The sequence below is a fragment of the Echinops telfairi genome, unplaced genomic scaffold (assembly GCF_000313985.2).
Source record: "Echinops telfairi isolate 266 unplaced genomic scaffold, ASM31398v2 ScPeMD7_3533;HRSCAF=4204_0, whole genome shotgun sequence".
NCBI lineage: Eukaryota > Metazoa > Chordata > Mammalia > Afrosoricida > Tenrecidae > Echinops > Echinops telfairi.
In genome coordinates, this window is record NW_022107431.1 from 17054186 (window position 1) to 17068438 (window position 14253).

General features: G+C 50.4%; 2 protein-coding genes across 2 annotated transcripts in view; one reads left to right on the top strand and one right to left on the bottom strand.

Moving 5' to 3' along the window:
* The window catches only part of ARMT1 (acidic residue methyltransferase 1), a 19006-nt gene extending 18821 nt beyond the window's left edge, over positions 1-185 (bottom strand). The window contains exon 1 of the mRNA XM_004702112.2: positions 116-185. Within this exon, the coding sequence (XP_004702169.1) occupies positions 116-156 (41 nt within the window). The 5' untranslated portion in view covers positions 157-185. The remainder of the gene's footprint in view (positions 1-115) is intronic.
* A 403-nt stretch (positions 186-588) lies between these two features.
* Positions 589-14253, top strand: part of RMND1 (required for meiotic nuclear division 1 homolog) — a 34206-nt gene continuing 20541 nt past the window's right edge. The window contains exons 1-4 of the mRNA XM_004702113.2: positions 589-691; positions 8268-8769; positions 12502-12610; positions 13901-13976. Of these exons, the coding sequence (XP_004702170.1) occupies positions 8281-8769; positions 12502-12610; positions 13901-13976 (674 nt within the window). The 5' untranslated portion in view covers positions 589-691; positions 8268-8280. The remainder of the gene's footprint in view (positions 692-8267; positions 8770-12501; positions 12611-13900; positions 13977-14253) is intronic.

The following is a 14253-nucleotide window of genomic DNA, read 5'->3' on the forward strand; positions in this document are numbered from 1 at the left end:
CGCCGGGGCCGCGGGGCCGGCGCGGCGCCCATTCCCCACAGGCTCCTGCGAGGCCCGGTACCACAAAGCGGGAGCACAACGAGTGGAGGGTCGCGGTGAGGAAAGCGAGACGAACCCCACGTCCTGTCCCGAGAGAGACTCCGGAGAGCCCGCCATCCCCTTCCGCGCTCCGCGCCCCAACGGCCAGGCGTCCGTGGCCGCCCGCAGAGAGGCGGGCCCGGGCGCACGACGCGCGGGAGGGAGGAGCCGAGAGGGGGCGTGGCGTCCGCTAAGGGACGAAGCTTTTGAATGAGGAAACTTTATTCGCGGCCCTTCCGGAGTCAAACAGAGACGAGCTGGACCACGCAGGGAACTTCCGCGGGGAGGAGGTGGGCGGGGATAGCGGAACGCGAAATGCGCAGCGGTTGAGGAAGCGGGCGGAAGGCGGAAGCCAGCGGGGCCCGGAGGTCCCGTGGATGAGGGAGCGGAAAAGGTCGGGGCGGCGGGTCACGTGGTTCCGCTGTCACGTGGGCGGGGCGGCCGGGCCCGGAGTTCTTTGCTCATGCGCAGTCGGGCTCGGGGAGGAGCACCTGTCCTGGAGTGGGGTTGGCCGAGAGGAGGACGATCCTGCTGCTGCACGGCTCTCTCCCAGGGCTGTGTGGCCGCGAGATCCTGCGACCTTGGCGCGTAGCTCTTGTCTTCCAGCGGAAAGGTTAGTGCACGGCCTTTCCTTAGCAACTGCGTGCTCCCAGCAGCCCTGAGCTTCTCGCGTCGCAGGTCCGGCTGACCGCTGGGGTCCTTCTTCTTGCCTCTAACAGTGATTGATCTTGGTCGCCTTATCCGGCTGTAGAAAACACTCAATCACGACAGACATGGTGAGCCAGCGAATAGTGGCAGATGCAAACGTGGAATAATTGACAGCTTAAGGAGCCTGAAGGTACGCTTCAAAATCGTGCTACGTGCCCACTGCATCTAGCCTTTCCTAGATTCGGATCGCTCTTCAAACGGTGAACTCACCGTCTGTTTCAGGCCTTCTCAGTTAATTGCCTGCTGTGTGTCCTAGCACCATTGCCCTGGTAAGAGTACAAAGTGGACCAAAAAAGTCTTTCCCAGAAAAGCACAGACTACAAACTCCTGCGCTCGCCTCTATTGCCGCCCCCCGCCCCCACGCTTTTATCACCGATACGTATTTAGGAGCAGTGTTTAACTGCTAACCATAACGTTGGCATTTCCAACCCGCCAGCCGCTCTGTGGGAGGAAGATGTGGCGGGCCGGAAGCCCTGCGCAGGGGGGCAAGTCCACGGTGCCCTGCAGGGTCGCTGGGAGCCCCATTCGGCCGGCCGTATTCAGGTTTCTGAAATGCATGCTTTACTGCTTCCCCGCGTTTGTTGCTTGTCCTCTGCCATGTGATGTAAGGTCCAACAAAGGGGCTGTTGGCTGTTTGTTTACAGCTGCATTAGCCGCAACTAGGACAGTGCCAGGCACGCGGTTGGGACTCCGTTCGAATTTGTTGAATGGATTAATAAAGATACAAAATATAAAGGCGCCGCTTAATACATTAGAGAAGTATAAAGTGGAGCACGCGAGGATGAGGGCTGTGCGGTGGTTGGAGAGGGCCCCACTGAGTAGGAGACATTTGAGTAAAGACCTGAAAGAAGGGAGTGAGTGAGCCTCCCCCCCACCCAGGAGAGCAGCGATCTGGAGGCAGGAGGAGCTGAGGGAAAGTTCATTTAATGAAAGCAGTTCCAGCCAGCACTCACGGGGTTGTAACTACCAACCTTCTAAGTGATGGAGAGGAATGCCTTGGGAGCGAGAGGAGTTGAAGACTGCTTAGAGCAGCGGTTCTCAATCTGTGGGTCGCGACCCCTTGGTGGTCGAACGACCCTTTCACAGGTCGCCTAAGAAGATATTTCCGATGGTCTTAGGAATTGAGACACCGCCCCTCTATCCGTTCCCGGCGGGTCCGCCCACGTGTAGATAAGCTGATATGGTGAGAAAGAAGCTATCTCAACCTTCGCACTGAAGTTGGCTTTTTATGCTTACTGTCGCAAAATGTAGCAATGTAGTTTACTGTTGTTATATTAAGACTTTACCCATGCTACACCATGCTTCCAGACAAATTTTCATTTATTTGAAATGAGAAGGAAATATTTCACAATATATATATTCTTTATATATATATAAATATTTCACAATATATAATGACATTGTTTTTGTGATTCCTCACTATGCTTTATGTTCAATTTGTAACAATGAAAATATATCCTGCATATCAGATATTTACATGACGGTTCATAACAGTAGCAAAATTACAGTGATGAAGTAGCAACAAAAATAATTTTATGGCTGGGGGGGTCACCACAACATGAGGAACTGTATTATAGGGTCTCAGCATTAGGAAGGTTGAGACCCACTGGTTTAGAGGAATGTTACTGGAAAGGAGCTCAGAAGATAGGTGTGCTGGGTGGAAAGGGACATGGGACCAGGAGAGAGTTGTTTTCAAAGGACAAGATAGCACATTCATCTGCTAATAGGAACGCCCCAATAAATAGGGGAAAGTAAAGGGCATGGCAGAGAGGGGAGAATGACTGAGTCATGACTGCAGTGGGAAGGGAGGGAGGAGCTTCGGTGTACAGACGGAGGACTTAGCTTTGGAGAGGTGTTGGACTGCCAACTGAAAGGTTGGCCGATAGATGCCACCAGCTGCTCCCCGGGAGAAAGCAGCAGCTTTCTACTCCTGTAAAGATTTACTGATTTGAAAACCCACCGGGGCAATTCTGCCCTGTCCTATAGCGTCTCTGAGTTTTGGGTGTGTGTGGCTGCGGAAGGCAAAGCAAGGGAGATGGGCCCAGGTGCAACGGTGTGATGGTGGGAACGTTCTCTCCTGTTTTTCCTCGCAGAGAAAGAGGAAGCAGGGTCATTCTGCAGGAGGAGGAAAGAGGAGGCACTGAGTGTTGAGCAGAGAGAGTCGAACAGAGTAGGGAACTGTAGAAAGACTGTTGACCATGAAAGGTCCACCCAAAGTTAGGGTCATGATTTTTTTTAATTTTTTTTTTAGGGTCATGATTTTAAAGTGAGGCCAGGTGTAAGAATGCAGGCACAGATCAGGTGGATGACTTTAAGTAGGATTGCAATTACACCAAGTGGGTATGTGGCAGAGAGGGGCCCTAAGGATTCAAGGTGAGTAAGTGAGTGAACAAGAGAGGAAAGAAGAATGAGGGAAATTGAAGACTGAAGGAAATAATTAGCCCAATGAATGAATGGGCAGCAGTCCAAAAACCCTGAGGTCAGAAAAACTAGATGGTACCTGGCTACCACTACCAACTGCTCTGAAAAGGACCACATTAGAAAGTCCTGGATAGAGTGGGAGAAAAATCTGGCACAAAATTCAAAAACGTAAGAGACGAGACTCACTGGTCTATAAGAAACAGGTTGAACCCCTCGAAGACTGTAGCCCTGAGTCCCCCTTCAGGTCTGGTATGGGACTCACCTCTGTGTTAGAATCATCAGCCTTAGAAGACCAGAGGGGCAGCATTTACCCAAGGACCCAGTTCAGAGGGTTAGGGAAGGGGGAGGCATGAAAACAGAAAGCCCAGAGAGGAAGTGGGATGAGGGATAGTATGCAGAGCTTTGCAACAAATGAGTTGAAACAAAATAATACGACTTGTTGAGCGTAAAACTGGTAATCTGCTCTGCAAACCTTCACCTAGTCCCAATGTGAAAGTTAAGTAAGAAGTCCTTGGCAGCAAATTTGCCCATTGCCAAATTAAACAAATAAAACGCATTGGTCAACTAGCAAGGAATAAGATGAATTGAAGGTGACTCACAATAAATAGCTAATTGGACTAAAACTAAATGCTTTACTGAATACCAACTTTTGAAGAAACTGGGAAGAAAGCATCAGGTTGTACCTCTTAAATCATTCTGTGACTCCTCCTTGTCCTTACCCTTTTTAAATTTTTTAAATCATTTTACCAGGGGCTCTTACAGCTCTTATAACAACCCATACATCAATTGTATCAAGCACATTTGTACATATGTTGCCATCATCATTTTCAAAACATTTCCTTTCCACTTCAGTCCTTGGTATCAGCTCCTCTTTTTTCCCCTCCCTCTCCCACCTTTCCACCCTCTTGATCCCTCAATAACAACTTATTATTTTCATATTTTACACCATCTGCCATCTGCTGTTTCCACCCACATTTCTGTTGTTCATCTCCTGGGGAGGCAGGTGTTAATAAGTCGATCATTGTAGTCGTTTCCCCCTTTTTCCTCCTCCTTCCCCACCTCCCCCTACCCTCATGGTATCACTACTTCCATTATTGTTCCTGAGGGGTTTATCTGTCCTGCGTTCCTTGTGTCTAGAGCTCTTATTTGTACCAGTGCACATGTTCCAGTCTCGGATTTGTAAGGTAGAACTGGGGTCAGGATAGTGGGGGGAAGAAAGCATTAAAGAACTAGAGGAATGTTATGTGTTTCGTTTGTGCTATATTGTACCCTGGCTAAGCTTTTCTCTTCCTTATGATCCTTCTGTGAAGGGATGTCCAATGGTCTACAGATGGGCTTTGGGTCTCCACTCCAAACCCCTTGTTCCCATCGATACAATTGTTTTGGGTCTTCTGATACCTGATCCAGTAGTAGACCTTGTGATCGCACAGGCGGGTGTGCTGCTTCCATGAGGGCTTTGTTGTTTTTCAGCTAGATGGCCACATGTTTAACTTTAAGCCTTTAAGACCCCAGATGCTATTTCTTCTTCTTCTTCTTTTTTTTGATACTATATCTTCTAATAGGCTGGCACCATCAGCTTTCTTCACCACATGTGCTTATGCACCCATTTTGATTACTCTTCTGAAAGCTCAAAAACTCACTGCCATCAAGTCAATTATGACTCAGAGTGGGCCTGCAGAACAGAGAACTGTCAATTATGACTCATAGTGGGCCTGCAGAACAGAGAACTGCCCCTCCCCCACCCCACGGGTTTCCCAAACTGTAATCTTTGTGGGAGGAGATACTGTGTTTCCCCAAAGTAAGACATCCCCTGAAAAATAAGACCTGCTTACATTTTGCCTCTCACTGAAATATAAGGCATCCCCCCAAAATAAGACCGCTCCGAACATAAGGTCTCCCCGATAATAAGGCCCCCCCAAAGCTACCATAATTCTGGACTCTGGACCATAGCAGCAGACGCCGCCACACAGCTCACTGTTGGCCACAGCGCAGCCGGAGCAGACAGGAAGTGCGAGTAAATGTACCATAGATTATGAGTAAATGTACCATAGATTATGAGTAAATGTAGCATAGATTGTTGTACATGGAAATAATGGTAGTAACAAGAAATTCTTGATACTGTAGGATTCACAGTTTGTCTGGTTATGCTGGTTTGTGATGACAACTACTACCGTACCATATACAGGTGATAAATTTCCTTTTTTTGTTGTTCAACAATAAATGTGTACCGTATTCTTCTTCCTGGAAAAATAAGATATCCCCTGAAAATAAGACCTAGCGCATCTTTGGGAGTAAAAATTAATATAAGACACTGTCTTATTTTCAGGGAAACACGGTAGTCTCATCTTTCTTCCTTAAAGAGGCTCGTGGTTCCAAGCTGCTGCCCTTAAAGTTAGCAGTTAAGTGCATAACCCAATATGTCACCAGGGCTCCACACTTCCTAAAGGATAGAATATAGGATGTGATGCCAGGAGGCTTCAAAAAGTCCATTCTGGTTAGCTCTATTTGCCCACAAACTTTCTGCAGCCCCTCTCGTCTAGTGGAATGAATGGTGATGCCTTTGGGATTGGAAAAGACTGCGTTCAGTTTGAATCTTAGCAGCTTGCACCTGTGTGCCATATCCATCCCCACCCCCACCCCACCCCCCAGCCTGTTGTTGCATCTGTACAATGCCTGGAGTCGTTATAAAGTCCAGTGGAGGAGCCCTGCGTGTGTATCCACTCCCACTGCCGTGGAGTCATTTCTGACTTGAGACAACCTTTTAGGGCAGGGCAGAGCTTCCCCTGTGGGTATCTGAGACTAACTGTTCACGGGCGTAGAAAACCTCATCTTCCTCCCAGGGACTGAGTTGTAGTTTGAACTGCTGACCTTGTGGTTAGCAGCCCAACACTTAACCCAAGCATCAGGCTAGTCTCTCCCAGTCTCTTCTCCACATTGTTACAAACGTGCCTCAAGCATGCATTTGACCGTGTGAGCTTCTCGTGGAAGGTTGTAGCATCCCTCAACTGTAGAAACACCAGTAGCACTTGTCAGCCATTGGGATCTGGCCCTTTTTCAAACCTCTTTTGCCACTCCCTGGCCCTCCCTCTCCCCCCTGGAGTTTCCCCGTTTGCCAAGTCAATAAGACTGTGCGCCAGGGTGGGTGGTGGGTGAGGATGCCTCTTTGCAAGATCCATCTCACTTGTCACCTCTTCGAAGTTCCCCTAGGTCCCCTGACCCACACGCTTCCTTCTCTGTTCCCCCTCATCTTTCTACTGAGGAACGACTGGTGTGTTTGAACTGCCAACTGCAATTCCGTGAATTTAATATGGCTTTTGCAGCCATAATGAGGGCTGGTGGCATAGCATTGGGCTGCGAACCACAAGGTCAGCCTTTTGAAACTACCAGCCACTCATGAGAAAGATGAGGCTTTCTACTTTCATAAAGAATTACTGTCTCGGAATCCCACAAAGGCAGTGCTACCCTGTCCTGTAGGGTTGCTACGAGCCAGTATTGACTTGTTGGCAGTGAGCTTAATCTTTGGTTTTCTAACCATAGCCTTCATTACTCCCATGAAAGGACCTTCATTGTTGTAATGGATCTGGGCATGAAGGTGGGGGAGGTTAACTGGCCAGATGAGGTGAGTCAGCTGTGAGTGATTGTCATTACCATCCTGCTGGGTATAAAACCAGCCATCTCAGCAAGAAGGGGAGGGAGTTCTTACTACCAGCAAGAGAGAGCAACGGAGAGTGTAGCTTATCTGGACCCTGAGATCCCTGCACATTGACCATCCTTGATGCAGGAGACAGTTGTGACACAAGAAGAGCATCAGACAATCAGCAGCACCTGGAGCCAGCGCATGAGACAGCAACACCAGCCACAAAGCTAGTAAAGCGGGGGCTTTGGGGCAGGAGGCCGGCTTGAGTGGGGTGCAACTGGAGGAGCAGGAGGTGAGTGCCTTTGCCTTGAGGCTTAGAGTGGAGTGGCATGCCCTTTGAGCACTTATTGGCAACCCTAAAAGAGCTTTGTAACTGCTTGAGCAGGGCAGAGGCCTGGCCAAGAGGCCGAGCGCCATAAATGACTGCCTGGGGGCATCACAGAGAAGAAACCGTCCTGACTGAACAACTATCTTGAGCAGTTCTCCCCTGAATTGTAACCTGTTCACTTCCCTGATAAACCCATGCGTGTATTGTCTGTGGATTCGGTGTGGCTATTGCTATGAATTGTTGCACCCAGCCCCAGAAGTCAGTACTGGGAGGGACAGTTGGTGTCAGTGGGACAAAGGGATGTGGGGCAGAGGCAGGCCTGACCCCTCCCATGTAGCAGTAGGCTTTGGGGAGCCAGAGGAAGTCAGATGTGGCCCCCAGCCCGTTTTTTGCAGTCTGATGGTAAAGATGTTGGTGAGGACGGAAGGTATTATAGGTGCTCTGGTGGTGTTACACCCTGGGCTGCTAACTGCAAGGTCAGCAGTTGAAAACCCCCAGCCACCCCTCAGGACAAAGACGGAGCTTTCTACTCCTGAAAAGAGTTAGTGTCAGAAACTCACGAGGGGGGAGGGGACGGCAGTTCTGCCTATAGGGTCACTGTGAGTCTGCTTTGACTCGTGGCAGTGAATTTGTGGAGTCTTGAGTGTGTTATATAAAGGAATTTGTCAATAAGATTTTTTAAAGTCGTTGATATGCTAATGAGTCAATGGTGACACCCACTCCTCACCCCCCAATCATCCTTACTCCTTTTTAAGGGACGTCCTTGTCTTGGTCCCTACACAGCCATGGTCCCTACACAGCCACCCTCTTCTAACGCACAGGCTTGCCCTCGATTTAAGTTGGCTCCACAGCTGCTGGTCTGTTTAATAGCTGCTGGTCTGAATAATAGCTCTGACCTCAGTCATCTCTTAGAAAAGAAGCCAGAGGTGGCCTAGGAAGCAGTGGTGCAAACACCTTTGGTTTTGAACCTTGGTCAGTGGTTTACTGAGGTGGCTTGCATATGCTATAAGGAACCGTATTACGGAAATAGGTCTGTGGCCAAGAGCACGATGAGGTTTGAAAACACCGGTGACCTCTGCATTCCTTTCCTCCTAGCTCCTGATGGGCCATGCCAGCCAGAATCCTGCGAGCCCTGGACCAGTCGCAGCGCCTCTTACTGAAAACATGTCCATGCCAGAGACCCGCTCCATCGAGGAGGCTGGGCACCGCCGTATGCCGCACTCTGGCCGGCACACACAACCCGGCCGTGGGCCTCCCTGACCCCGCTGCTCATGGTGTGAATCAGCCCCAGGGCCTGGACAGGGCCCCAAACACATCAACTAGTGCCACCATCTCCTCTCGGATCCGTCCCGTGCAAGGTCGAGATGACAGCCTGCGCTTTCCAGCCGCCAAGCCTTTGGGGCTTCCCAGCAAAGTGTCTCACAGACCAAGCCTGCTGGACTCCGAGTGGTTTGTGCCAATCCTAAAGCAGCATTGCTCCTTTGTCTCCACGGAGACACTTGTTCCCAAGCAAGACTTCCCGCTCAAGAGACCACTCAAAGCCCCCAGGACCAAGCAGCCCTCCAGGACCAACCTGCCGGTGCTGTCCGAGAATGAGGTACAGTGAGAGGTGGCACCCAGGGGCAGTAGAATCACATCCTCTGTCCACTGCAGCGCCTTCCCCACAGCGTTCCGGCCAGCCTAGGATCCTCGCATCAAGATCCTGGGAACCTCTTAGTAACACCTGTTCTGCCCAGAAGGAATCCGGACCCTAGTTTTCCGGAGTTGATGGTGCTGATGGAGGGTATAGACAGGAAGAGTTTATGAATGTGCCCTGAGCGTGCTGTGGTTAGAGTGCTGGGCTGCTAGCCAAAGGGTCAGCTGGGAGAGGACGATGTGGCCTTCTGCTCTATCCTGTGCAGTCCCTATGAGTTACACTAGACCTCTGGAGACATAGTGGGTTAAAGGTTGGGCTGCTAACTGCAAGGTTAGGAGTTCAAAACCATCAGCTCCGTGGGAGGAAAATGAGGCCTTCTGCTCCGGTAAAGACAGATAGTTTTGGCACCCTCAGGGGCAGTTCTACTCTGTGCTAAGGCCACTGTGAGTCACCGACTCCATGGCATGGAGTTGAGTCAGAACCGGCTGACTGACAGCTGGTAGGGAGTCATCTAGTTTATAAAAGTTTTCATCAGCTACTGACTTAAGGAGACTTTGCAAAAGAGGGTAAGTATTAAGTCCAGCCTAAGAATGGCACTGTATTTTTAAAGAAACTGCCATGGAGTTGATGCTAACTCATAGTGACCCTTGGGACATGGTAGCTCCGCCCCTATGGGCCTCTGAGGTTGTAAATCTTTATGAGAGCTGAAAGCTGCCCCCCATCCCAATCAAGCTGGTGGTTTTGAACTGCTGACCTTGTGGTTAGCAGCCCAACAAGTAACCACTAGGCCACCAGAGTTCTGTATCAACAACCTTAAAAATGTTTTAAAAATCAAACTAGAAATTCTTCATCAAATTAAGACATTTACCTTTTTAAAAAATAACTGCTGACAGGTATGAGTCATTAATGTGTAGAGACTGGGCCGGTGGTGGGAGTGGGGGTGCTATTTTATTCTTTGACGGGAGCACATTGGTGACTCCATGGTAGAGTTCTCACCTTCTGCTCGGGGGAAACCCAGTTCAAGTCCTGGCCAGCACCCTTCACGTGCAGTGGTCGCCCCTCGGCCAGCGGAGGCTCACACGCTGCTGTGACCCAGACGGGTTTCAGCAGAGCTTCCAGACCAAGACAGACTTGGAAGACGGGCCTGGCAATCCACTTCCAAGACGGAGTGGCTCACAATGGTCTCACCCACTGCTGCTCATGGGGGTGGCATGGGAACAGGCAGGGCTTCCTTTACAGGGTTGCTGTGAGCTGGGGGCCAAATCTGGTGGTGCCAACACCAATCCTGGGAAGTTGGGAGCAGGGGTGGAGTGGGTGAGTGTGTCTCTTCCCTGGACGTTTAGAGGCTATGGGAAGTTGCAGCAGCTGCAGCAGCAACTTGCATCGGCTTCCCTCCTGACTGATAAAGCTGAAGGGCCAGGATAAGCCTTCCTCCCCTAGAACTGTAACTTGTACGGAGTGCAGTTATGCTCAACCAGAAGGCTGGGAGGTGGGGAAGGATAGAAGAGAGGCTGAGGGTCCATCCGTGGGTGAAGTCATTGACACTTAAAGAGCATCGTTGTTGTTGGGTGCCGTCCCATTGGTCCCGACCCATAGCAGCCCTGGGTGCCACAGAAGAGAACCCTGCCTGGTCCTGGCCCTCCTCGCAATGGTTCTGCCCACCGAGGCAGCCCCTGGGTCCATCCATCTTGAAAAGATGGGGGATGATTAACACTCGATCCACTCTTCTGAGTCTGCCAGGGAACAGGTCAGGCTCTCTTGGTCTTTTTAACCTCTTGATTTGAGAAGTGAACCCTGCACACATTTAATTGGGTGTGTGTGTGTGTGTGTGTGTGTGTGAGATTTTCCTGGGCAGTTCACTTTGAAAAGGCATGCATGCCTTCACTGCCCCGCTTAGGAAGTTAGAAATGAATTGTCTTTACCTTGGGTTCTGGTTTTCCTGAAGCCCTTGTGTAGTGCCTTCAAACCGTGTTCCTTCCGTGGGTACCACTCTCTCCCTTTTCTTCTTAACTCCTGCTGTGTTGTCTGTGGTTAAACACACACTCACACAGGAGCCTGTCAAAATGATTGCTGCAAAAGCATAGGAACCTTTACTAAACAGAATGTCAAAATATGGAGCTACTGCTTCTTGAAATAGCCTCCCGATGAAGGCAGTGTTTCCTTCTCTGGAATCTTTCCCTGGAGGATTCTGTGCTTTTTGAGTGACACCACCTCAGAACAGCCGCTCTGGCACCCTGGAGGGACCCAGTGTGTGCTCCTTGTAACTGTGCCTTGAGATTTGGGAGCAAAGAGAAGCCTGAAGCGGCCAGATCAGGCTGTAGGGTGGGTGGGGTAAGGCTTCCCAGTGAAATTCTGGCAAGACACCTCCTGCTCCCCTGGAAGAGTAAGCAGATTATGATCCAAAATGCTCCTCAATGCCCTTTCTTGCCTTTGTCTTACCAATGCTGTTTTCAGTTTTGATAAAACTTCCTCATAGGACCCCTTTGAGAAGATCTTTCCAGATTACCTGTTCAAGGTCCTCCAAACGTTTCCATAAACTTCTGAGCTGACCGTCTGCCTTGAATTTAACCAGCCCAACAGATTTCCTGGATGAGCCCAGGTGATGTAGTGGCTACACGTCGGGCCATGAACCTGACCTGGCTGTCTACTCCCAGAGCGACAGTCTCAGAAACCCCCGGGGGCCGTTCTCCCGTCCTGTGGGGTTGCTGTGAGTCCGCACTGCCTCAGTGGCAGTGTGGTTTTGGCTTCTGGAGCACATCCTCTTGGAAGCCACTGCATTAACTGGACTTTGTTTTTAACAAGACTAAGACAAGTCTCTTTCAGAGCGCACTTGTCGGTAGCCGTCCACTGATCCCAGGCATGTGCACAAGCACTTTGGGTTTGGAATAAACCCGTGCTTGTGTGGACTGGGAGCCTAGTAGTAGTCCTTTCTGACCCACCCTCGTGTGTACATGCACACACAGTCGCACGTGTACACGGGTTTCATAGAATACCCTCTCCCCTGGCTAGGAACAATGCACTGTACTACTTGGTTTCTTATCTCCGCCCCCCTTGTTTCATCTAGTTTGGGCAGACTAAATGTATATCAGGACTGACTAATGGACTGTTTGGCAAAATACCACTATGACATATCCTTGCCATATGTGTTCTTTTTACACACACACACACACACACACACACCACAAACATGTGAGGTGCATGGGCAGTCATGGGCAAACACTAGCTGAACCTGCCACAGTCTTAGAAGCACCCGCATCAGTTGCCTGGAAACCAGAACAAAGCCCCGTGGGTCCCTCCTGGAGTAACAGCTGCCCGTTTGAGGCTACAGAGGCTGAAACACCGGCATCGGGTAGTGATGTTGCTTTGAAATGGCTGGGTCACACTTCTGCTGTAAAACAGCCTGCCTCTGTAAAGCGTGCCACTTTCAGAACTGGAGAAGGCGCTCTCCCCTCTGCCTCTTTGGCCTGTGCTTGAGAGGCGAGTGTCCAAGAGCGGGGTCAGGAGAGCCCGCCCGCTGGGTCTTTCTGGAGCTTGTGTCCACTGAGCTGAAGCCCACCCCTCCCGTTCACGAGTTAGGCGCCCTCTCCACCAGCCTTTGAGATGTGTGAATAAAGCGTTCAAGGGCTAGCTTTGTGCCGTGACCGAGCCGCCAACCACTGGGTAACCCGCCCTGCACTGCTCTTGTTGGCACAGGACCTGATGTACTGCACGGCGTTCGCCACAGCAGACGAGTACCACCTGGGAAACCTCTGCCAAGACCTGTTGGCCCACGGATATGTGGAAGTCACCAGCCTGCCCAGAGGTAACGGCTGCTTGAATCAGGGGCCAAGCGGCTTTAAAAAGGACCAGGAAAGAGTTGTCCTCTGATAGGTGGTGAGCACGCACTTGCTCAGAGCTTACTTCCCACCTGGAGGGTTGCGTCATGAGTGAGGCTGACTCTCTGTGCAGATGACCCTTAAGGAGAAGAGCTGAAAACGTGTTCACCGAGAACGGAGTTCTCAGATTAAACTTAGGATGGCTTCTGAAGCTTTATTTATAGCTTGGCTTTCTCACGTGCGTGAGGTCATCCTTGGGGGTAAGAAGGCACCGAATGATCCAAAAAAAACGAAATCCACTGCCACGGAGTCGGTCCCAGTCCTATGGGGCAGAGTCGAGCTGCCCCTGTGGGTTTCCAACACTGTAACTCTACGAGAGTAGAAAGCCTCCTCTTTCTCCCAAGGAACAGGTGGTGATTTTGAACCGCTAACTTTGTAGTTAGCAGCCCAACACGTAAACACTGCACCTGGAATGATGGGGGAGGGGGAGCTGCTAAAGCAGATAACCTATGCTTTATCCTGGGTTATGGGCTACGTTACAAGAATTTGTTATTGCCAATGGGGTACTGAGTGTTTTTGCTTTTCTGAGAAGACGCCAGTAAGCCAAGTTCGTTTAAGCCAAGTTCGTTTCGGAAGCCGTGACTTGGGATGCGCCCTGGCCCATCTGCCCATTAGAGTCGGTGTTTCAGAAGAACTCAGGAATTTTCTGAATGTTGTTGTTCATTGCCTCGTGGTGACCCCACATGGAGGGGACCCCTACATGGAGCAGAATGTGCCGGCATGTACCTGTCCCTCTGAGGGAGGGTCCCCTCATTGGCACTGGTCTCTGGTTCACTGTGATATCAGTCCTGATCACATAGCCTAAGCAAGCAGGACAAAGCCTGGCCACTGGTTTTAGAAGGATGAACCATCAAATGGCACAGGAAAGGGAAGGCCATGTCTGTGTCCCTTAGTTGTCTTTAGACCGATTTTGAAAAAAGTTCATTTCTTGGACCTTCATTATCTCGAAGCCAAACCTTTAATTGCTTATTAGCCAGTCTAGTGATCACTGAGTCCAAATGGGTGGGGACGGGCATGTGTAAATAGCACAGCACTGCTGAGACGTCCCTGCTGCTCGCGTCCATGTTCCCAGTCATGGCCGGAAGCCTGGCGGGAGGTAGGCGCTGTGGTAGGAACTCAAGACAGTAGAGAGAAAGGGCCCTCAGTGCTCCATCATCGCCTGAACGCCTGCGCTGTGGACCACCTGTGACATAGCTCCTCCTCATTTCAAATCATAGATGCAGCAAACATTTTGGTGATAGGTGTAGAAAATTCTGCCAAAGAAGGAGATCCTGGCCTGATATTCTTCTTCAGGTAAGACTGAAAGATCCATCGAGGGGCGTGTTCCTGGAGTGGCAGCCGCCTTTAAACGCACAAGTCCGTCTCTGAACGGTCCTGTGCCCCCAGAATTGTTGGAATTGAGTCTCTTGGGCAATTCTTACCTGCTGGGGGAGAACCTGCCAGTGAGGAATTCTCTGCTAAATCTGGAAAAGTAAAGGCGTGTAAACAGGTTGATCACCTTCCTTGTTTTTCTCTTCATCTGTTGCGCTGGGGGTTGGTACCTGAGTTGAGGGGAAGCATCTTTGGTCAT